Source organism: Cygnus atratus, chromosome 1, assembly GCF_013377495.2.
Source record: "Cygnus atratus isolate AKBS03 ecotype Queensland, Australia chromosome 1, CAtr_DNAZoo_HiC_assembly, whole genome shotgun sequence".
Classification (NCBI taxonomy): domain Eukaryota; kingdom Metazoa; phylum Chordata; class Aves; order Anseriformes; family Anatidae; genus Cygnus; species Cygnus atratus.
The window spans coordinates 75,875,294-75,900,835 of NC_066362.1; the positions used below are offsets into that span (position 1 = coordinate 75,875,294).

Consider the following 25,542-nt stretch of genomic DNA (forward strand, 5'->3'; position numbering starts at 1 on the left):
ATGTATGCATTGAGACAGTTTGGCTCTTTAGGCACTGCTGCTCATGACAGTTTACACGTACCTTGGAGAAGTGTTTCACACCCATCCCCTCGAGTTAAATTTTGTTTTGTTTCAGCACAGATTTTATCAGCAGACCTGAACTTTACCCACATGCATAGTACTCTTTTTTTTGCAAGTAAGCTTTGCCTGTGAAAGAAATTACGAAGAAGACAAATGGAAGTAAAGCTAGTTGAAATATTAGCAACTCATTTTGTCTTCTGCTGGCTTTCATCAGGGATAAAAGAACAACAAAACCACATCAGAAGTAGTAATAAAATGACTATGGGGACTGCAAACATAATAGTGATAGAGATCACTTAACTGTGATGGCGTCTCCTATGTGATAATGTCAAGGTGTTTTATTTCTCCATACCCTGGAAGGTAGATCACTATTATCCACAATTTGAATCACACACCACGTGGAGGCAGGGACTAGAGGTGATGTCTCAGCAGTTACATGGGGCCACAGAAGACCCAGGAACAGAATCCAAAGAGTCTGGACCACCCAGGGCCTTGCTCATGTACCACAGGCCATCAGGGGAATATTAGCTCTAACCCCTTTTGGTTGCTCTGTACAGTATAATCATCTAAATGAAATCAATGAATACTTGATTTGAGAGCCTCCCATTGCTCCATCCCTGCTGTTCCTAATGTTTGTTAACAGATTGCTTTGTGGTAGAGTGCAAAGGTGCCGCTCTATAAAACTGTAATGACTTCTGGAAAGGAAGTTGCCCTATGTATTGCAGAAAGCACCATTCAATTTTGATTGGAACATGGGGAGTTGAGAAGTTGTTATTACTGTTAGTACAGCCAACTGGAATTAAAATTTCTGCTCAGCTATGGTTAAGATGACATTTCTTTTTTCTTTGCTTTCTCTTTCTCTCCTTGTTTACCAATGGAATATGAGTGTTTTCATTCACCCTGGGCAGGGAGCTGGAGTGTGGTAAGACCCTGGCGCTCAGAGGAAGAGTATCTCACTTTCTGTCTCCTGTCCTCTCGTGTGTCTCACCCCATCCCGTTTGCTACTCCCTTCGCTTTCTCTTTGCTGTTGTTTCTCAGTCCTTGGAGTTTTTCTTGTCAGTCTCCCAGCAGCTTTTTTATCCTAGAGAGCCTAAGCAGAAAATGAAATGTTTGGTGAGATGGCTGGGGTTTCCCCTTGTGAGGGGTTTTGGTGGTGCCAGATCTCACATTGCCTGGCTCTGGGAGCCAAGGGACTGAAGGGGAAAAAAAGAGAAGGGATTGCAGCTGTAAATGAGTCCCAGCTGCATGAGTCTGTTTGCACAGCAAGGTGAAAGTAATCTGAACAGGTGCTGCTCTTGCTGCAAGTTAGATTCTGTTTCTTTTCTCCCTAGTGAAAGACCAGTGGCCTTTGGGCTGGCAAACTACAGTACGGTACATCTCATTACTGAGTAGGTATGAAGATAATTTACAGCAAATCTATCAGATCTCATGCATTGCGCATCAGATCTGTACAAATAGCTCTTGGCTCACTTTCCCCAAGGTCCACAGGTCATGAACTTCAAGGATTGTCTAGAGGTCTCACCATGCCCTGCCACGCTAGACGGGGCTGACTGGCACACCAAAAGGTTTGCCAGCGAGCTGAAGCAGGTGCTTGGGGTAAAGGCAGAGAGGGCACTGTGCAGTGCTTGCAGCTTGCACGTCTGTCCAGTCCCCTCACCGCAGTGAGCCCCAGCAGCCAGCACGCTCCCCAGCTGCTGTCCTGCCCCTGCCAGGCCTGCTTGTGTGCCAGGAACCTCCCCATCAGATAGTAGATTGTACTGCTGCCTTACAAGTAAGAGAAGAAACTCAAGAGAAATGGTGACAAGCATAATGTATATAGCGGTGAAAGATGTTTTTCTCTATTTTAAAAAATTTTGTAATACTTCTCAATAGGAATACTTTATAGTGTTTAATGGCACAGAGACTATTTGTGTCTTTATTTTTATTTTTCAGCCAGTTATCCAGAACTTATAGTAATACTTTTTTGACCTTTTCTAGAAAATCAATTTAACACATTTGACACTTTGCCAGTGAACTGACTCTTGCATGAAAATCATACTTGTTTACAAGACACTAAGCTTCACCCATTTAGATTCCTTTGTGCTGTTCTAATCACAAAAAATCATCTTTACCCCCCAGGTTTGATAGTCTCTAATTGCTAGAGAGTTGAATGAATATAAATAGATCTCTCAGATTTCCAGGGTCTTCTGCCTGCTGTTTCTAGCTCATATTTATAGGACTCCTGTCCTTTTTTGGGCCTGAAGCAAAGCCTGGTGAAATTGGAAGGGGTTTTGACAACTGTCCCATCTGTGTACTGGGTCAGCCTCCGATGCAAACCATGCTACAGAGGAAACCCCTTACAGCATACGAGTTAGAACCAAGGACTGACTTGTTCTTTTAAAAATACAGAAGGGATTTTTTTCTGTGTTTTACAGAGATAATGAAATATTGAGAGTTACTTTCTCTTTTCCCAGCATTTTTTCCACAGATGCACACATGTATACGTACATACTTTAGCAAACCAATCCAGTATCCCAAATCAATGAGTTATTGAGAGGCTGATGACATGAATGTTCACAGATTTAAATCACTCTTTCTTTGAGAAAATTAAAATAATCGCATTTATGTTGAAGGAAATTTTGACTTTAAAACAAAAAGCCTACAGGAAAGCCATATATTGTTAATTGCATAAAATGTGTTTGCTGTGTTTTTCCATGCTACTGATCATATATAGAATCCCAAATGACCAGCAGATCTGATTTTGTAATCATTTTGTGTGAGGAATTCAGACTGAGTATTACTTGTAATTCTGTCATTTTTCTCTAGTGTTTCTTTATTAATGACATCAGTGTTCTTGGTCTGTCCTAAATCTTTCACATTTTGTACTGATGTTTATTACAGTATTTTTCAAATTTTTGAAGCAAAAGTCTTTTAAGATGAACAACAGTCCTTCCTGGGGAACTGACTGAAAGCCAAATGATCTTTATTCATATAGCTATTGCCTTACACTTCCCCTCTTTAGAAATCACTGCTCCATTATATGTTATTGCTTCCTCTTCCTTACATGCCTTTGTGAGTAGTAAAGTACAGTGTTGACATTTAAAATATCATCACTGGTATGGTTGATGGATGAGTGAATGACTGACTGAGAGAGTTCTCAGAGGTGATTTCTTTGGGGCTCTGCAAATTCAGGCTCTAGTGAAGACTGTTTTCTGTATCAGTTATGCTCTCTGCATATTTTTTAGCTTTGTTTTGCAAATGTGAACAGGGCTGTTGTTTTTCTTAGTCACTATAGTCCATGTCCATCTAGTGTCTTGCCCTTCAGCTGCCCCAAAAGATTTGTGCAGCACTACAGAAGCAACACAACTACATCACAGGAGTTAAATGTGTAAAAGTGTCAGTCAGAGCTTGCACAGCCTTTACATGCCAATCACAGACTGTCACTTAGAGCGTATTACCAGGTTGGATAAGCTTTCCATATTTTAGGTTACGGTTTGTTGCTATATTGCTATTTTCACTGCTGTGTCTTTGATCTCAGAAGAGGCTCTGCACTGGTCAGGAAGTCTGTTGACATAGTCCTATTTGCCCGTGTGTGCCCTTGAGTTCATTACAGGGTGAAGAAAAGATCATGAAGGCAAAGCTTCAGAAAACATTGTTGTTGCCAAATAACATAGCATTTATAAAGCTGTTCTGTGTCTAACTGTGGTCCTCTGCTTCATATCTGAGCAATCCACACCATTCTTTCACTGATACAGCATTGACAATACAGAAATATTAACAGTACTTATTACTGTGGCAATGTGGAGGAATCCATCTCACTTAAGAACTGTAATACAAGTAGAAAATAGAGATATACCCTTTGCCCTGAGATTACTGTCTGAAGGTCTAGACTACAAAAAGTCAGTGGATACAGAGAGGTGGGAAGCAGAAAGAAATGATGTTATGAGCACTTATGTTGTAGCACTACTGTTGACAACTTTAGATAGGTTTCACTTCTGAAATCTGCTGTATCTCCGCCAGCTTGGTCAGCAATTCCTGGTTGTTTCCAATGTGTCTCCAGAACAGGAGTTCCTGGCCCATTCTTCAGATTATTTTATCTAATGCTAGTGTCGGGAAACCCAGCTAAATGATGCTAGGCTCTGTACACAGATCAGCACAAGATAGTAACTGCCTAAAAGCACAGTCTAATAAAGTATAATGAATCTCACTGAATGCACATGGTTTTAACGTATGTGGTTGCTGTTCACATGAAACCTGATAGTGAAATATGCACTGTATTGGTGCTGTCTCAAATCACCAGCAGTCTGTTAAATTAGCATACTATACTTGTCAGTTCCATTATGGCCGAGGAGGACTGAGATGATTTTCCTTTTTAACACGTGGTAAGGGAACTTTCATTACTGACATTTATCAAGACATACTTTTATAATACTAGTTATGGACAGTTAAAAGCATATCAGGAATCAATATCTTGAGATTTTATATGTCTTATAAGTGGTATTTCCAATTCTGTTTACAAATTCCGGTATATTTATAAATTAAGGTTTTTGTGGTACTAATGGAAATTCCAGAATCTATGTAAGTCCATTTCTCCAAATTGGCATTAATTTAATATGAGAAGAACTGTCCATATATCCTTGACTTGTCATTTATTAGAAGACTCAAAATCTTAATGGTTGACATTGGAGACAAAGAGCCAACATACAGGCAAATGTCTTCTGTGTTATGTAATATAATAAATAAATATTTAAACAAATAAAAAATTAAATATTTAAATAAATATTTTAAAAAATAAAAGGACTATATTTGCTTCTGGTTATGCTAATTCTTCACTCCAAGCAGGGTGTGATTGCATTCTATCTAGTCAGCTCTTTTCTTCGTGTCTTAAAGAAGAGATATAGCCAAAGTAAAGGCCATTTAGAGATGGACAAGGAAAGTAATTGAGTCACAGAAAGTCTTCTATTTTAGAAAGAATGGAAAAGATAGGGATTTTTTTTTAATTTAAAGAAGAGACAGGTAACAGAGGACATGACATTAGTGTACAGAATGATGAATGATACAGAGAAGGTGAATTGGGTGCTCTTGCTTGTCCTTTCTTAAGTACAGAAGCAGGGGGACATTCAATAAAGCTGAAAGGCAAAAATAGTAACGCTATTTGAAGTCAGTTTTTAAACAATAATTACCTTGTTTTCATAAGCTCATCGTGTTTCTCTGTGATGCTACTGCATGTATTGAGGGGGTTGCAAAATGCCTGAATTCACGTTGTCCTTTTAAGCAGATGTTGTGGACGTACAAAGACTGCTGACTGGATCAGGTTATATGCCTTGTGTGAAGGAGAACTAGTCAGTCTTAAGGATCTCTTTTAGCCTTAAAAATAAGTGGAAGATGCATAAGGCATAAATACATGTGGGCAAATAGGTCTATGTCAACAGACTTCCTGACCAGTAGAGAGCCTTTTCTGAGATCAAAGACACTATCAATATATTTACTAGATAAAGCAAAAAGTAAGTATTGAAAGCAGATATCTATTAGTGATGGAAAGAATATTGTTCTGTGGTTGTCCGCCCTATGATTTTTGCACGTGTCCTGAAGTAAGTATCAGCTCGTGACCCTTTTTAAAAGGCTGATATTCTGCCACATTGGCTCAGTGCTGTACTCTAAGGGCCAAGCAGACTTCTGTCCATGAGTAATTGGTAGGAAATACATTTATTCTTTCTGACTATTTATCCTGAATATTCTTTTGGTTTTGGATATTTCATTTAATATTCTTCTTTGATTAATAAGTTTGTATAAAGAGCTAGAACAAAATGTATTTTGTAGATTCTGGGGAACTTTGATAAACAGAATAAATTGTATATGTACCACTCTCCCACCATTCTTAGATAAAAAAGGTATGGTGAGACTTGCAAATGGCTTAGGAATGAGTGTGATCACTTTCTGGTTAAATTACTAAATTTCTGTTTAGATCAATTTTTACTTTTAGACTTGATCCCTGACACTCTTTTTGCAGATTTGTAATTAATTTATAACTCCTCAACATACTGCTTTGTTTCACTTAGTATAACTCTAACCCTCTTGTGGTGTTCAGCAGTTCAAAACCTGGTTCCTGCAGTCATCTCTAATGTTTGCGTCCAGTCTGTTGTGGTAATGTCTGTGTAATGGTTAAGACCTGGATAGTGACTGTAAGATAGCCTTTTCTTTCTATGCCTCAGTTTCCCCCACCTTAAAATTGGGAAACTTGTATCATCTTCCTGGATGAAACACCTCAGAGTTTTTGGATGAAAACCACTCTCTATTATACAGGGAAAACTACATATTTAGTAGCATTTCTTCATGCCTTTCTAACTAAGTCTTTTGTTTTTCATTGACCTAAGAGAAATCATGAATGCATTAGCTGACACTATCAGTATTAACCTTTGTGAAGTTATCAAGAAGCATTTTAAATATTTACGATTCAACAAGATCTGATGTATTTTATGAATCATGCAAAGTATATAATTTGTATACGTTTGTAGGAGGAGTTACGTATTTATGTGTCTGTGCATGCACACGCATGCTGCGTATATAAGCTGTACACTAAAAATGTATTTACCTGCCATTGTAGTCCAGCTGCCTCTGAAATAGTTACCTATGTTATCTTGGCAGCCCTGAAATTCCATGCTACAACATGGTGAAGAACAGTTTAGCCACTTGAAATCAGAGAAAATTTAATTGTAAGTGTAATTACTAGTCAGAAGTATGCAAATTTTATGTCTAAACTCAAGTGAAAAGAAGCATTCAGTCTAATTTTTTGGTATCTGTCAAAAAACGTCCAAAAACCATCTAGGCTGATGGCTAAGCTGCCATCCATAAATCTCAGCCAAAGACTTGCTGCTGACTTTTTAAGGCTAAATTATTTCTGTTGTTCTCAAGTAATTACATTTTTGTTGTTATCTGTGGAAGGAGCCCCACTGGGTTCAGCATGTAAGTATATGGGGGGGAGGAGGAGAGGATTTGTGTTAGTTAAGTGGAGATGATAAAGCTGAAAACAAAGCAGCAGGATATAAATCCGATTTTTTTTCTCTTTCTAGTTGGCTCGTCACAATAAAACATTGCAACAGATGCTGAAGCCAGGGTCAGATCCAGATGAAGGAGATGAAGCCTTGAGCCATTATGCCAATCATACGGCACAGATAGAGGTAAAGAATTGCTCACTAGAAGATTGAGTATGAGACAAGTTTGCATCTTGTGCAGGGCATGTCACCTCTTTTTAGACTTCGGAACAGCAAAGCTTATTCAAATGTGTAGATTATTTATGAGAAGAGAAAGTTGAGTGATATGATTTTGGCTGTGGGAGAAAAAGGAATGCACCTATGTTAAAAGTGGCTCCAAATAATCATTTTACAGTAGCTTTCTTTTGTGTTATCAACCATGTTTTGTTAGGGAAATAATGACTGTGGATAGTAGCTGTGTCATGAAGTCAAGAGTAATCTTGTGTGGTGCATCACTTAAATAAATAATCATGAGTTTCAAAGCCAGTGATGCTAACTGATCAAATTAAAAGTTTGGCTGCAGTACAAAGAGGTTTTGAAGTGATGTAGACATTCAGTATGGCTTTTGTTTAAAAGAGCAAGGCTTAGCCTGTTCATCTGTTCTTTTCTGTATTTTAAGCTTTACCGCTGCCATGGATTGGATTTAGATCAAGAACCACAGAGGTATTTAGGTTCTTAACTCTTGTACCAGTTCCTGTGTTCTTAGAGGTTTCATGGGGTTATAGGCATCAAGATGGGAGTTGGGAATTGAAGGATCTCTAGCCCTTAGTGGCTTCATAAAGAGAAGAATGTCTCTGGTACAAAGATGTCTGCTTCCATGGACTGAAGGAAGAAGTGGCATCTGGCTATCTCTTGGACATGCTTTATCAAGTCCAAAATTGGCTGAGTATGAAAACTGTACAGTGTGTTTTCACACAGGACCAGCCTGAATCTGAGCCAATAATTTTAGCTTCAGTGGACTCCCAGGCTCCGTCTAGTTTGGACCTGGGCTTGTATGTACAGGGAGCTGCCTGATGCAAGCACCTCAAGTCCATTTTGTCCTGGCTGCTGTCAAGACAGGCTGCTGCTGGGGTCCTTCTCTGTGCTAGTCAACATCCTTTTTACCTGATAATGTTCACATGGTATCACCACAAGATAGATGGAAGCTCCATGGCTGTTGTGGTTGTCCAGGCAGCAGCTAAGCGCTCCTTTTAACATATTATAACACTATGGAAGCTCTTAAGTTATCTCTTAGCAAGTATCAGCTGAGTAAGTTGTCTGAGTAGACTGCAAATTTAGGTATCAAAACAAGCACCATGGTCTGCTTCTACATGGCCAATAGCTTCTTCCAAGAGTAGTTTCTAAAACCTCCTGCAATGTCATAGCTGTTAAATCCAACAAAGCCTGTTTCTTCAGCAGATATGGAGGGATCTATTTCATGGGCCTCTATTGTCTGGGAGGCTTTTTTAATACCATTCTGCAGAGCAGCACATGCAGCCTACCTCTTCATTTGAGTCCTTGACTGAACTGATATTCTGTCAGGGTCCTTCACTTGCCACATAGTCCCATTGCATATCTGCTGGCTTGAGAAGCAACTGCTTACCTAGGATGCTTCGAAATAGCCTGTTCAATTTCACATAATGCACATGTCCTTGGGCAGACGTGTATAGTTATCCTTCATTTCTAATGCAAATGTGCTTGAATATGTTATATGTAAAAATGGCTTAAGATGGGTTTGATTTTTAGTATGTTCACATAATTAATATGAATTATAGGAGAGAAAGGAGGGTTCTTAAATGCAGGACTGTGACTGGAAAAGTGAAACTCATCCCAGCTTTGCGCCTAAATCAAATGAATGTTTGCTGTTCTTTTACTGAAAGCAGTTTTAGACCTGTTCAGCATTTCAGATACAGCTCCCTGATATTGGGGTATCTCATTTGTTTTATTTGAAAGTCAAATAGTCTGTGGTTGTGTTTTTTTTTTTTTTTTTTCTCTCCACTGCTGCCTGTACAGGAACATGTGTTTAGGAGTAAAAACGAATTTTCTACCCATTTCTCCATTATTAGTAATGCAGGCTCCATGATCAGAATGAGAAAGCAATTTTGATGACAGTGTAGTGAGATGGAGTAAAATCTAGCTTACCAATAACTCAGTAGGCTCTGAAATAAAAACGATGCAAAACCTTGTTTTTTTGCCAAGTAAGCAGAGAAAGGCTGGTAAGATACGGGTTCTATCTGAGTAACAAGGTGCTATTTTTGCGTGTTCACCTTCACAACTTCTGTCATCATAGAAATAAATTCAAGGTGAGGAAAGAATTCTATAATCAATCAGAAAGCCCCTGAGCTTCAGCACTGTTTAGTGGCAGAGATTCATTTCAATCCATTGCAAAATTGAAGCATTCTGAATTGGAACATTTTTTTATATTTGGGGTAAGTTTGGACCTAGGTTTCAGTTGAGGCATATTTTTGCCACTGTATTTTCATGCAGGCTTTTGCAGATAGAACCGTGGTTTCACTTTTTGTTTTAGGATTAATTGGTTCAGTTTCTTTGTAACATTCCAATAATTTATGCATTCATTTATAAATAATAAGGGAACTGTGAGCAAGAACAGATGTAACAAAATGGTTGGAAAGTCACTGATCCTGAAAAAAAAAAAATAATGTGCATTTTATTTATAGATTGTTCGTCATGATAGAACAATGGAACAGATTGTCTTTCCTGTCCCTAATATTTGTGAATTTCTTACACGGGAGTCCAAAAGTCGGGTGTTCAATTCAACAGAGAGAGATGAACAAGGAAGCAAAGTCAATGACTTCTTCCAACAGACAGAGGATCTGTACAACGAGATGAAATGGCAAAAGAAAATTAGGAGTAAGTATAACATATTCAAAAAATAGCTTAATTATGCTAAAACCTTGCTTTTAAGTCTTCAAAATTTTCAGTTTTAATAAAACGCTTTTCACTGTTCACTCTGATATTGCAACAGGCAAAACTGCTCAGGACTTGTGTATGTAGGGTCAGCATAGTGTAGGTCATCTGAGACACTTCCATGCCACCATAGAAGAGGCATAATATGGAGTAGTTACTAATTTAAATAATGTGTTCAAGATGATGTTCTGGACTCCAAAAACTAAATTGAGGGATGGATGAACTGGGTGTAGCTCCACTAAACTCAATAGGGTTGCACCTAATTAAACCAAGACCCCTAATATTTAACAAAAACATGTGTAGCTGCATATTTGAGGTTTGCAGATTCCTAAAAGACCATTAAAAAACTTGTAAATGTCAGTCACTTAAAAATGTCTCTCACCAGAACCTCAGCTGCTTTAAATCTGAATGACTCCCATGGAGTCCGTTCCCTTTGCCAGTTCACATCAGCCTTGCTTGACTAGGCTGCAGTATGTCCCCATCTGTGAGCCCATTCTGGTATATGTCCTGTGGTAGTGGGAGAGGCATATGTACTTTCTTAAGCTACTTGCAACTTGCAGATCTGACAAGCACAGTTGAGATCATGGGAGAGAGATCAAAGCAGGGACCTGAACAGGAGGTGCAGGGAAACCAAGCCAGGTACCGTGAATTTCTTGTTCAGTTCACTGGTGGGCATTCCTGGCTGGCCTCGCCAGGAATGGGGCTGCCGCTGCTGCTCATGTCCTGGGGATGGGAAGCTCCTGCCAACTCAGCAACTGTCAATTGTGCCCTTTGCATTTGGAGCAGAGAATCAAGGCTATGAACTAATTAAGCATCTACAGTATCCTTGAGAGGTAAAGAAGACATATATATTATATATGTATGTATATAAAAATACAGGAGAGTGTATCATTTTGTTCACTGCTAAAATGCAGATACTGCTGGGTGGCAGACATCAGCTGTTTAACAGCTCACAGCAGCATTATGGAATTGATTAGGAAGGAAGTGAAGAATAGGATCTGTGGTCAGATCAGCAGGGAGTTTGGATAGTTAAAGCAATATGGTTTAGCACAGCATCCTTAATGTTATGGAAACAGGAATGTTGGATGGTTTTTTAAATGTCAATTCCTGGGCAATTTTCAGAGGCAGTTGTAAATTTTCAGCATGAATCCTGTTGGCCCAGGTCCACTTTCCTTGGTGGCACTGTGAAAAACTCGTCTGTACTGACAAACCGACCAGAGGAGAAGTTGTAAAATAAATGATTTCAGAATAACTCCCTAACTGCAAAGTCTATTTGGGAATAAAAGTCACTATATTGTAGAAAAATTACTCTGTTAACAAAAGCGTATCTGTTTTTGTTGCTTAAGAAACACACATAAAACAGCCCAACCCTACGCTTACATAGACCAGACCTGCCTAATGCTGTAAGCAAGGAAAATTGGTTTATTTTTATTCAGAACAGAAATTCCCCAATTTCTTTCATCAGCAGAATGGCCCATAAGTCTCCATGATTTTTCTTTGTTTGAAAAGATAATGTAAGTTTAGGCTTGGTTCATTCTTTAGCCAAGAGTCTGTTAGCATGCAGTCTGTATTGCTTAAATTGACAGATGTCATTTGCAGTGGCTCCAAGTGCTTAAATCCCAGCAGTCAACAGCATGAGGTTATCACAGTGAAATCTGAATAGTCACCTAATCACAATTAAAGTTTATTTAGACTAAAGCCTGAGACAGTCATATTCAGTTGAAGGAGTCTATATTAAAAGTTAGCTGGGTGCAGGCAAGTCAAGAACATGCTCTTAAGGCTTGCAGGAGACTCTCAGTACTTTAAAATCTAATTAATAGGAATGCACCATATACAAATAGCTAAACTTCTCTGGCTGGGGGTTTTCTCACACCATTGCACATAGAGGCTTGTTTTAAATGTTCATTTAAACATCTGATAGCGCAGTTGCATATATGAAGTGCTTGCCTGGGTCTTTGTACCCTCTGATGATGTTCCTAGGCTTTTTGCTGAATCATTTACGTGATTCTGGACACAAAATCTTAACCCTGTTTTGCCCTACTTCCCTTTTTAGTCATTTCTAACTAGGTTATAGGTTCTTTGGGATATAGACTGCTTCTGTGTATTTATACAGCACTTCATATATGGAGGTCCTGGCTTAACTGGAGTCCTTTTACAGCCTGGAGTAATTATAGCAGCACAGAGCTGTTGGTCAGCAGTTAATTTTGGATGTCTGAGGATCATACAGGAAATAGTTAGCTTTTGCAGAACCAAACCCAGTCAGACTGAATTTTATCTGTTCTCCAAAAATAGATTGAGATGTATTTAGTTTGATAGAGGTGGGGAAAATGCTTTAGTTCTGAAGCCTTGCATATTCCATTTTCTTTGAATAATATCGTCAGCATTTTTGGTCCAAATGGGTCAGCTGGATGACCTGCTCTGGGTCTTCCATCTGCCTGGCATGCAGTGTGCCTTTAAACCTAGTTGTTTGTTTTGACTTTGTGTCTCCCTGCACAGAGGCTACAGTTTCAGAGGCAGGTGAGAAGACTTCACACAAGATCCAATCCTAAAACCTCAGCTGAGGAACAACTCTCGTTTATAATAAACTGTATTGGATGAAAAATTCTGCTTGAAACTATGTTTTATGGCAAACCTATGTTTGTTATTTGTCTGTTTTAGTTAATTTTAAAGGTCTGCATATTTATTTTGTTTACCTCAGTTTTCTTCATTAAACTGTACTATTTAATTCCGTTGAGGTCATTACTGATAGAGTTGATGCCTGTTTTCTTTTCATTGATTGCTGCTTTTCTCCCCTTTCTAGATAATCCACCCCTGTTTTGGTTCTCTAGACACATCTCTCTCTGGGGGAGCATTTCCTTCAACCTTGCTGTATTCATCAATTTAGCAGTTGCTCTGTTTTATCCCTTTGGAGATGATGGAGATGAAGGCAAGTTGAGTCTGGTTTCATTTTTCCTTTTAATTTTAGGTGCTTTCCATTCTAAGGTAACACAGTTACGTATAACTGCATCTTCAGGTATGCTCATATCTGCAGCAACCATTTAGTGTCTTCTAAGTAGACACCAGATGTTGTCTGGGATGTGGTAGTTGATCTTCAGTGCATCACATGTCCTGTGCAATGTGAAGTAAAATGGACAGAACATAGCAGCCAAGCTGAAGATTAGTTAGCTAATTCTTTTTTTTTTTTTAAATATATTTTATTACCATATGGCAGTGTACTATTGCACACGTTCAGTTACAGCTGCTGAGCTGAAGAAGGGTTCATTGCAGCAGAGGGACTGAGATTCCTTAAAACTGACCAATTTGAATGACTTGCAGTCTTAAAATGTGTGGAATATAATGATATAAAAACTGTCTCATGGGGTTTCGACTGTTTTATTGGGATAGAAGAGCAACTATTGCAGGGGGCAAATGTGTTATATAAAAATATGCTTAAAATATGTGATTCTGTCTCTGTTTCATCATGTCATAGGAAATATAATGAATAATAAATTTCATTAAATAAATGCAGCAGACTAGCAGGAGGCCTCTTTGGATTGAAAACAAGCTTAATTGGGATAAAGAAGACTGGTAATGGGAGTAGAGCCATTCACCTCTGGGTCTTTGATTTCTGTCCAGTCCAGTCAGTAATGTGACTGAAAGTCACCTCTGTCTGATGGCATGTGAACAGTGCTGGTGGAAGCAGTCCAGCTTCTAGTAGATACATGTACTTTTCACAAACACCAGAATTGGCACCATCAAACATTCCTGTTGGCTGGCGAAACAGAAAAGCAGCAGATTAAAGTATATTGGCACGGAGACCACATTATCCTTTTACCCCGCGGGGCAGTCTCTGCAGGTCACAGCACAGGCATCTCCGTAGCCTTGTGTAGCAAAGTTTGCAGGGCTCTGCTGTGGAAATGGGAAGCATTTGTACATCGTGCTTTTCTGCTTGTGAACTGAAGAGCTGCTCAGGGTACACACGTGTCAGAGCCTACGCAGGATGAGAGAAGAAACAAAGAGTTAAAAATAAACCTTTTAAGCTACTAAATTTTTAGTTAATCTATACTCACGGAAATCCTCTGGTCTGCAGTCAATAGGTATTAATACTTGGAACTGCAGATTTATGTAGTATTAGTTTAAGTGGCCCCAGTAATCCAGTGATTTCAGTGATAGTGTGTTTCAGGATTCCAATTTCTAGTGCCTGTAGCAGTAACAGAGACTGCTGAACAGTAAACAATAAGTGTGGCCGAAGGGGATTAGCATGGTCATGAGGCAGACTCCTTGCTTCCAGCCTCCAAAAACTGATCTCAGAGCTGGAGTTTGTCTCACATTTTTTCCCTTCACCTTGTGTAAATCAAGCGATGCTCATGTGTTTGAGGTGCCTGGACTGATCTAATCATCCCAAGAATGCTGCCTTTTAGTAGATTTCTGCAATTCTTATATCATATGGCATAAGCAAAATTACCCTTCAGATGAGGTCTCTTTGCCTCATGCATATCTGCTCATGTTACATGACATGAAATTGTTTGACTTGCAGTAGGGAAGAAGGAAAAACGATTTGTTAAAGAAACACTGAGTGCTTTGGTCTTACCTTTCAGCTCCAATTTGAAGCTATTTTTTAGGATCCGTTAAAAGTTTCCAAATCTTGTTGGCAAAAAAACTACCCGGCAGAGCTGACCTTGAACTTCTTGCCAAGGGTATAAACACTCCCGAACTTTGGAAAAGTTTGGATGCCATCTGAGTTTTGAGAGTAGGGCTTCACCTCATTGTTTTCTAATCTCACTGATGCTGCTTAGCTGTATATCTCTTGCCAAACAGATAGTGTTATTCCTATTGTGAGCCTAGCTAAATTTTCTATTCCATTCTCCCCTGTCACTGACCTTTCAGTTCATCAGATAACAATAGGAGTCAGTGTACGAGTATGACAGTGCCCTGAGATCTGAATGTGCTTTTTACATCAGAGCAGCATGGTGTGTTTCCAGGGCTTTAAGCAGAGGAGGGAGGGAAAGCAGGGGCATTACTCAAAACTCAGGGAGAGCCTGGAGCCAGCTTCTTGAACAGACTGACTCTGAAGGCAGTGGCTCACATGCCTGTGGGAGCTCAGCAAGAGCAAGGACCCGCCACCTCCCCAGGAGCAAGGCACAGCTATTCAGCAGCTCCTGGCAATGCAGATGCTGCCTTCTCATGACCAACTCCCCGTGGCTGCCTCCCACTGCGGCAAGTGTCTTGCTCTCGTGCAGAGGCGGAGGCTGCCTCCCGCTGAATGCCTGCAGCCCTTCAGAAGAAAGCTGCTTTTCTAAAAGCAGGACGCTTTGGTGCTCTTTAGGTTGGAAACGTGACGCTGCAGCACAGTGCCACTTGCTGCGCTACCCCAAGGGCCAGCTATTTCTGTAGCTGAGCAATCATGGAATTAGACCGAAGGAGTCCTAATGATCCCTGCAGAAGGGAGCTGATTAGTAGCTTGCTCCAGGAGAAGGGTAAACTGTTTCATCTCTGAGCACTCCTCGGATTTCAATGGAAATTTCATTAGCTGCTCTTATTATTACCTGTGCAAATCAACAATAGTATGATAATAATAGTTCTTGCTGCAATTAGGGCAAGTTGTGGTCAGCAGTTGTGATGCATGAGTCACGCTTTTTGTTAGCTATATTGGCAAAGGAATTGATCTTTTGAATCTGTTTCTTGGTTAAAAAAAAAAAAAAAGTCTCCAAAGATGCCTCTCTCAACTTTCCCTTTCTCCTCCATACAGGCACGCTTTCTCCGTTGTTTTCAGTCCTCCTTTGGATTGCAGTGACACTTTGTACAGCAATGCTGTTTTTCATCTCCAAGCCTGTTGGCATTCGACCCTTTTTGGTGTCGGTTATTCTCAGGTCTATATATACTATTGGGCTTGGTCCTACCTTGATACTTCTTGGTGCTGCTAATGTAAGTACTTAAAAAGCTAGCAGAATTTTCAGCAGAAGCAGAGATATTAAGGGTCTTCTATTAAAAAAATCCCTCGGTTAGAACTATGCGAAGAACTTTTTTTTCAGGTTCATGGGTTGAGCAAAAAAAAATATAAAAAAAAAATCCAGTCGTCCTGAAAGAGCAGTATCAGCAAACTGAAAAACTGAGAAAAAAGGGGCTTTGGTTTTGTTCATGTGCAAATATTTTAAAAATAAAAACAATATGAAATTTAAAAGAAATACTGCTGAGTAAAAGGAATCAAATTTACAGTTCCTCATGTTAAAAGAATAATTTCTTTTACCAACATGCTCAGCAAAGTTGACACAAATTTGTAAGGTGTTGTGTGAGCTTAAATCTATATTTTTGAGGAAAGTTTTCAAAATTAAAAATTCTCTCAGCCTTTTCTCAGATTCTTAATTTATTCATGTCTGTTTTTTGCATGTTTACTGAGCTTTGTAAGATATACAGTCATGATCATAAGTAATCTATTTACATTTCTATCTATTTACATTTCTGCCTGACTGCTACAGCTCTAATTCACCTTAGCACCAGGCAGCAAAGTATTGGGCTGTTTGCCACCAATTCTTTGAAAATTGTGCGTGCTTAAAAATACCCAGGGACATAGTCAAAGGTAAGCAAGCAGTGCTTGTCCATGTGAAATTTTTGAAAGAAGAAACATATTGAGTCCTTATTGCTTGACCTGGACTACCAAACACGTGAGGTTAGCTCCTTTCATGTGTACTTCTGCACTGCTTTTCACATGCAGGAACATGCTTTTCACATGCTCAGGAACAATGGCAAATCTGATGCCATTGCTTAAATACCATACTTCCAAAATGCCATTGGTATTCTTTTTTATGGTAGGCACCCCCACCCTCACCTACCCACCCCCCATACACATGCTATTTTGTTACTATTGTTCTCCTTGTAGTTGCATTCATAGCTGCTGTTGCATGGTCTCAGGTCTGAACTCAGAATTGTTAGGAATTCGCTCCCCAGTTGTTTTTTAATGCCTTATGACATTAATCCCACCCTGCCTACTCATTAATTTATAGAGATATATCAGAATGCAATGTGGCAGTGCAGGGTTGGAGGGGTGATACACTTCCAGTTACTCTCATGGACTCACTCCCAGCGTGCCTTGGAGATGGATTTATCTTATTTGAACTTCAGCCATCTAAAAGTTGAGCATTTAGTCAAAGCAGCCTATCTAGATTTTTTGCATGCTACAGCAAAGATGAACAGGATTTTTTCTGATGAAGTAAACCTAGCCTTTGTTTACACCCCGCAGCTTTGCAACAAAATAGTGTTTCTGGTGAGCTTTGTTGGAAACCGTGGAACTTTTACTCGTGGCTACAGAGCAGTCATCATGGACATGGCTTTTCTCTATCATGTAGCATATGTCCTGGTCTGCATGCTGGGCCTCTGTGTGCATGAATTCTTCTACAGTTTCCTGGTAAGTCTGTGCCTTTGCGGAGGGGAAAACTTTGCAAAAATAGAAAATACCGTTACCCATGCAGCTGTCTTCAATTTCTTCCTGACAATCAAGCCAAATCATGTGTATTTTTAGCGCGCCGTTGTGTTGCTGCCCCTTTGGAGCTGCTGTTTTCATTAGAACCTGTTTCTGTTAGAAGTTGTTTTATCTGTTTTAGAGCTGAAAGTTTGCCCATTTCTTTTCAGAAAATCATCACACAGACTGCTTCTTTCTTCTATGCCTCTCCATCATACATTTATTCTGTGTATGTTTTTCCTATATCTTGTGTCAGTTGTGTCTTCAGACTGTAGTCTCTCTGGGACAGGAGTTGTCCACTGGTGTGTGCATCATCCCTGTACCAAAAGATCCCATTCCTCAGTTCATGTTGCAGTCCTAATAAGTAAAAGAGTGACTTGGGGAATAGAGATGGCATGCCTCTGGTGTAGCGGGAAGATTCATCACTATAAATGTATCCCACTTCCATTTTCTTTTGTTGCCATTACCCAGATGGAATGCCTTTTTACAATGTGATACAGGTGCAGTGAAAATGAATCATACAAAATTATGCTAAACTCAGCTAACTGCTCCCTTCATGCTGAATAGCAATAAAAGGTGTTTCACTGCTCTTGTTTTCTAACCGTTTTGCTTTATACTAAAACATGAAACTTTTAGGGAGACTGACTAAATTGTGGTCATTTACATGTGTTCACCTTCCTGTTGTCATATCTTTCTCAGCTTCCTGAATAGCAGTGAACTCCCAGCATCTCATAGAGGTGCGTTAAGCACTCTAAAATTTAGGCATTCAGTTCTTACTGTGGCAGAGCTCCTGCTGAAGTCATTTTCCAGGTCCATATCTTGACATTAAAGTCACCTTCAAAGTTGCACAGACTTCAGAGGAGTCAAGATTTTGAGGCTTTAGCTGCAGAACCTTTTCAAATGGATGCAACTCACCTGCTAATTAATGTCTGTCTTAAAAAATGCACATCGAATCGTATTACTCCTTCAGTGAGTAAGGGTTCTTTACCGTAAAATACTGTCCGAACTGCAGTGTAGTTTAAGAAACATTTTAAATGCCTACTTTTTTCAGTGACTGCAACCAACAAATGTCCATGATTCATGGATGTTATAATAGTCTACATTCCTAAATTACTTACAGGTGTTCACTTTGTAGTGAAAGTGTTCCAAAATCCTGCATTTGTTCCTCATATTAAGTTTTGTCTTGTATGGGATGAATGATAACTGTCTTCCCTCTTTCTTCCTTTATTATTAATCCTTTCACAAGGCTGTGGATTTCAGATCTTGTGAATTGTGACTAATACCTTCTTCTGTGGACCATTTTGATAAATCACAGTGCGTCACTTTATATCTGTAATCTGTGTGTTTTGAAGTGGAAATACATATATTATAGATAAGGTCCAAAGCACTATAACACATCAATAGAATTGGAAGAGAAAAAAAGCTATAGTTTCTTGAAAAGCACTTATCACATTTAATTGCTATTTGAGGCATTTGACATTTAAAGCAATATTATCTTCATGTATACTTTTCTTTAATGTTAAAACTAGGAAAACATATAGCGCAGGGTAAAGAAGAGCAGTTTGGGTTTTTTTACAAACAGTGCAATGAATTTAACCTTGTCTTAAAAAGAAATGGCCCTAATCCTTTCACATGAGTGACTTTTAAATGAACCCATGAGCTCAAAGAAACAGTTTACAGACATGTAATTATGTGTGTGCATGAGTGCATTTTTGAGATGCAGCCCATGCATGTTTATCAGATGGGAAATAACATGAAAAATTAATTTATGGATGTAGATCCATAGTATGGAGACACTGTTATTTAATTTTAATCCAGCCTGGTTTTGAATATGGGGAAACAATGGTTCTTGTCGCTAACTATTACCTTGTGTCTGGGTCAGACTCATATATAAGTATACATTTTAGCTTTTGATTTTGCTATAATCTGTCTTAAAATTTCAAGTTCCATGCTATATTCTCTCTCCTATATCCCCAGTTCCCACTGAAATCAATGTGAATTGTGAATTTATGAAGCTGAGATTACAGAACATGGCTAGATGTATGTTTCAGTAGTTCAGATTATGTTCCTACGTAGTGTCTATATACATTCATTTTTATTAATTTGTATTCATTTTTTCCTCTACACTATAATTTTCCCAGCTGTTTGATCTGGTGTACAGAGAGGAGACTTTGCTAAACGTGATAAAAAGTGTTACCCGGAATGGTCGTTCCATTATTCTCACCGCAGTGCTAGCACTCATCCTGGTTTATCTCTTTTCCATCATTGGGTTCCTCTTCTTGAAGGATGACTTTATCATGGAGGTCGACAGGTTAAAAATCAGGACCCCTGTTGCAGGTACTGCTTTTTATATTAAAATTTGTTTCCAAAATACACCTTTTATGTCTGACTAACCAAACTTTGCTCTAGGGAAAATTTAATTTTGTGCTTGTATCTGTGGAAGCAGAACTAATTCCATATACTTTAGGACTAAATTAAGTCTCAGGGTAAAATTTCATGTGTAGGGTTGTTTCTGACTAGATTTTTCTGTTGAAATACTAAAATCCAGCACTCACAATTGATTTATTACATTTTCTTTTAACATTTTCTAACTCATGCTAACATAAAGAAAAAATTCCTGCATTTCCTAAGTATTTGGAAGAGCAACTCAAAGTGGATTCTATTGGTTCTCATCCCACCTTAAAAGTAGTGCTTAGGATTTTCTGTGTACTGCATGAGGCATGTGACCTTTTAATGTTTAGTTAATGTATTCATCTGATTACTATTTAAGCTTCATCCAACAGAAATTTATTACAGAATCCACACTTCTGCTGATAGGAGATTTCCTGGAGCATCTCTTAAATTCAGTGTGTTTTTCACAAACACCACTCTTAGTGTATAATCTTGTCTTCAGTAAAATCATCGGAAGGTTTTTAACGGTTTTTTTAAAAGCCAGGATTTCAATTTATTAGAATGAGAGATTTCACCAACATGGACAGAGAGTTACAAACTCAATTTGCTAGAAAAAAGTATGTCTGGTGTGTTGAGGTCTTCGTACATGCTGCCAACCAGCCTGCTGGGAGCATAGACAGAGAAGTAACTGTCTGCATAGAAAGACCTGAAAACAGCTTTTGATTAAATTCCTAGAGGTATGATTTTCCCAAATGCTGAGCTCTTCAGACCTGCATGCAAGCATAGAACAACTGATAGGATCCACCCCAGATTGTGTGCGCTCTGTGTTTGTCAGCCTTTTCCTAGCTTTGCTATTTCAGGACTTACAGCACACAAATGAGGCAAAGCTCATTCAAGACTCGTTGATGTGGGGGAGTGTGATGTATTCATATAGCTATTTGATAACCACAGGAAAAAAGGAACTTAACAAATTTCTTTTATATACCTTGCTTTTTGCCACTGATCAACGTCAAAGGGCTAAGTTGGCTTATATTTGATTTACCATTCATTTTGGGGCAGAATTTATAATCTGAAGTTTCATTTCGAAAAATAATTGTGGCCATCTTAGGAGAAAGGAAGCTAGATTTAGTGGAGCACTGATCTGATCCAGTGCAGTAGTTCCTGTGTGTTTGTGTTTCTTCTGTTGGATTCTTAACAGATTTTTGTGGTGTGTTTGCGTGTGTATTCTTGCTGGCTTTATACATTGCCATTTCTGATCAAACACTCATCAAGAAAATATGCTGATGGTATATGGATGGAACATTATGCATCCCAAGACAAGTGCTTAATTTTTTTCTTTATAAAATAGCACAGAGAGTCAGAGTGGATGTGTTTTCTATGTTACAGAGATTGTCTTAGACTGTTACTTTCGTTGTATGATTTTGCCTTCATTTTTTCTCCTTAAACTTTTTTGTATCTGTGATTTGAAATGCAGAAAGTTGTTGAAGATGCACAAGACAAGATTGGTTTGATAAAATCAAGCTGATGTACACATTTACCCACTTTGGGAATGTTAAATTAGTGTTTTACTCAAACCCATACATATTTACAAATGAGTACCAAACTGTGTTATAAACCTTGAAAACTCTTAAATATTCTACGTTCAGGATAACTGAACATCAGCTTGTGTCCTTCTTGTCAGCTTTTGTGAATAATTTATCTAATGGTTTTAAAACTGACATTATTTTCATATCTGACAGTTGTTTCTTGCTTTGAATATATCTTGTTCTAACCAGAAGTAGCAGCATTTGATGTAGATTCATTAATTTCAGGAGATTAAATGGAAATAGTTGTGATATACAGTAAATATAAAACTGTGGTTTTGTTCCTTGTGCTTGCTTTGAGCTGTTAGGCAGACTGTTTGAGGAAGGAGGAATTGGTGGTATAATTTGTTCTGCTTTTTTTCTTCTCAGCTTTTCAAATCAGTGACTTGCTTCTAGAAAAATAATGACTTAAAACTTTTTGTCAATTCAGTGTCTGTCTTTTCATCATTATTCTGCTGTTTTCTTAGGTATTGGTGAAGTCCCCACTACAACCCTCCCATCAATGATGGGTGCCTGTGCAAAAGAGAATTGTTCCACAAGCATCCCAGTCATTAACCCAGGTTAGTACAAAACCTCCCCAAATTGGTGATCAATTAGAATTGAGGGATTTGTGTGTTGTTATTACAGAGACTGCGTGAGAAAAGTGATGATTGTTGTTGGAAGTCAGAAGTACTCAACTCCTGGAAGGCTTGGAGCTCAGTTGGGAACTTGCCTATAATGCAAGTGCTTCCCACACCTGATTTCCCATTGCATCAACATTAATTTTGTTGAAATATCATGCTGAATCATTATGCTTGAACATACAGGTCCCTTTTTTTGAGCTGACTTTTCTGAGAGGAAAAGCTTGCTGCTTACCTGCAGCATCTTCACCTGCACACAGTGAGCCAGTATTAGATCCATTTAGGGCCACATAAGTTGATTTTAACAGTGTAGCATATATCAGAAAGCTCTTGTGTATACTTTTTACATGCATCTAGGCTGAGGTTGTAATGTAGCCAGAAGAGTAAGAGCCCAGATCCAGGACCAAGTAACTGTCTCTTAATGAGTTACTGTGTCTCAGCTAAGAATGGGCAGGAGTCCATCCATGCATTCCTAGCTTGTGGCAAATACAAGGAAATGCAGACTGTTGCAAGCCATGTCTCTGATAGGCAAGTTGTGTTTCTTCATGCTTGTGGCAAGTGAAAAGCTCAATTGCTCTACTTCAGCAGATCAGTCCATCTGGTTTTACTCTGATACCTGCGTTACGAAACTGATCTGCATACCAGAAGGACCCTGTCAACTTTAAATACACTTCATTAAAATAAAAGGCTTGTCTGGTGTGTTCCACTGGTGTTAAGCCAGTTACCAGACATTGGTTCAGGAAGGAATTTGTCATAGATCAAGCTGACAGAGTGCTTTGCTCTATTTGCTGTTTGAGGCAACAGGATCACTCAGGACCTCTGATAGCAGTGCTACTCCATCTCTCCTGCTCTTATCCTGTGACACATTGTAGTTATGGTGTATGGTCTTCACTACAGTTGTTAAGTTTGTGCAGTGTGGGTGTGTGCAGTGGATGGTCCACAGGCTTAGACTACTTACTGCTACGCTTGCGTGTGGTTACTAGGCTGAAGCTGAGGACAAAAGCGGTCCCTTCCTATCCTGTGTTCCAGTATAACACCATTTCACATGCTTTATTCTCCCACTACAGATTTTTGAGCTTTTACGATCAAGGGTATGGGGGAGAGGGCTATAAAAGTATGCTTTTCCTCCCCAGCTGGTGTGTAAACAGGCCTCATAAACAAAATGGGAAGCTGTCTGACTAGATAGAGAAAACAGTCTCTCCACAAGAGCTATTGGCAAAGCTGCTACATTCAAAAAGTAATCAGTCAATCAAAAGAGATGCAGTATGGCTTTTGCTAAGCTCTTTAAATGATAGAAATCTCACATTTCTTACTTCTTGGCCACTGTTTCTTTAAAATTAAACAATAATGAAAGGGGGCTATACAGAACATCTGAGTACACTGGCACTTAATCTTGGAGTACTTTTATTCGTCCAGTAACATTAGAGAAACTACATTTAGTGAGAATTAAAGATTCATTTTAGCCAATGAATCACCTGTCAAAAAGTACTATTCTACCTTCTGTCTTCTCCTGGGACAGATCTCCCTTCTGGCGAAACTATGAGTACAGGAGATTTGCAAAGGCTGGTCAGCCTGGGAGTTGGTAGGATTCATGGTGTAGCAGCATAAAGAAATCCACAGCTGCCTGTAGGATACATAAAATGTTCTCAATGACATCTCAGGGCCACATCAGAGACATAAAAATCCGGCATTTTATATCAGATCACTGCTCATCACTTGTTCTGATGAGATTGTGCCTCTACCTTGAGTTTTACTGGATGAGCCTGCATTCAGTCATTGCTCATTTTGGTGAGGGAGTTAACCAGCCAGTCTGATTAACTCTACTCAGTACTTTACTCAGAGAGCACGTCCTGTCTACAGCCTGCTTCTTCTCTGCTGCACTGAGCTGTCAGCCCCAAAATACTTGGTGTCATCTCCCTTGGAGTCTTCCACTCTTTCCTCCAAGGGCATTTCAATATCACTTAAGTATTTGCCTGATGAAGTGCTTAATCCACTTAAAGGAATTTCACATCCCAAGTGTGTGGCCTCGGCCTTATCCCTCCTCTTCATGCTCTTTAGCCCATAGAGACCAGTGCTAGAAAGATGCACAAACACTTCTTTGCAGAACAGGACATTTTCTTTGCTCATTCCAGTCACAGGCATGGTACCACTCTAGGCAAGTTCAGCTAGGTCCATGTGAGCACTCATGTGTTGCCCCTGCTTGTGTCGAAGCTCAGGCTCAGAAGCCAGGTAGCTGTGGGCCACCAGATGAGGATTTTTGAAATGAGTCTTCCTATCATCCCACTGTACTGCCCTGTGATTGACATCATGACACCAGAACCTGACCATCTGCTGTTTCCAACACCTGACCCAGGTCTTGCGAAAAGTGAAAATTTGTTCTCTAGCTACGTAAATGAAATAGCAGCTCTGGCTTTTATAAAGATTTTTTTGATATCTGTTGTGAGCAGTCATCTCAAGCACAAATATTAGCTCCAAAAGCATTAAGGGATTAAAGTTTGGAAAGAGGAAATAGGAACAGGATGCAAAGGCAGAGGTGATGAATTGGTATGACTGAGATCACAGTGTGAGTAAAAAAATTTCCAGATGTGACAGAGGAAAAAAAAAAAGGTTTCATTGTTTCAGTCCTTTCAGTTTCAATATTTGAGCAGGGTTTTTTTGTTTGTTTTTATCTGGAGTTCTTAGTGGTAGCAGTGTCAGTAATGACTGTATAATTCAACAGGGAAGTCTATCCCGATGTCTGCTTTTGCTTTTCCTTTTCCTTTTGCTAAGAGTTTCTTATATCAGGAGTTTGTTTCCGTTTAATTTGCTTGTGTAGCAAAAGCAGTGGTGGCAAAAGCAGCAGATACCACCTTTGTTCTGCAAGTACGTATTGCGATACATACACCACAGTTTGGGAACCCATGTCCTAAGTCCAAATTGCTTGTCTGTAATGTGAATGCTTTCGGTCAGTTCATTGGATCTCAGTGCCCCAGATGTGATGGTTTGGGGGCTGTTAAATATCCTGTTTCAGTTAACTATCGCAGCAGGCTGTTTTTATTTATTAAACTGTGTTAGAATAAGTGCATGAAGCGAACCAAGTGAGAATTGCTGCTTTCACCACTTAAGTAAACGTATCCCTAAAGAGAAAGGCAGAGGGAGACAGGAAAACCAGCAGTTACAGTCCTGACCCTTCAGCACAAGCCTGCAGAACACCGGGAAAAACTCAAGCAGGGCTCTTCAAAAGGAGGCTGTTGATGCAGCCACAGCATGGGAGTGCGTGGTGGGAGGAATTCTGGCCGAGGCGGAGGGAGTCCCTCCGGGGACTTGTGTTCCAGCCCAGCTCCTCTGCACGTTCAAATACCTCCTGCACAATAGTACCCTCTGTGGCTCGGCCAAAACCACACAGCAGCTCTGCAGCAGCGATAAGAATAGAATCCAAGTTTTCAGGCTGAGGTCAGTGAGAGTCTTTCATTTAATGTACATCAGACCTGCACTTAAGCACGTGCTCTGGTGGAAAGATAATGGACAGATTTACTGATATAAAAGCCAGCCCCTCC

General features: G+C 39.4%; 1 protein-coding gene across 1 annotated transcript in view; it reads left to right on the top strand.

Moving 5' to 3' along the window:
* The window catches only part of ITPR2 (inositol 1,4,5-trisphosphate receptor type 2), a 268,862-nt gene that overhangs the window by 212,119 nt on the left and 31,201 nt on the right, over positions 1–25,542 (top strand). Inside the window, 7 exon segments of the mRNA XM_035540839.2 lie at positions 7,110–7,217; positions 9,728–9,920; positions 12,778–12,903; positions 15,706–15,881; positions 17,194–17,358; positions 19,554–19,749; positions 21,854–21,946. Of these exon segments, the coding sequence (XP_035396732.1) occupies positions 7,110–7,217; positions 9,728–9,920; positions 12,778–12,903; positions 15,706–15,881; positions 17,194–17,358; positions 19,554–19,749; positions 21,854–21,946 (1,057 nt within the window).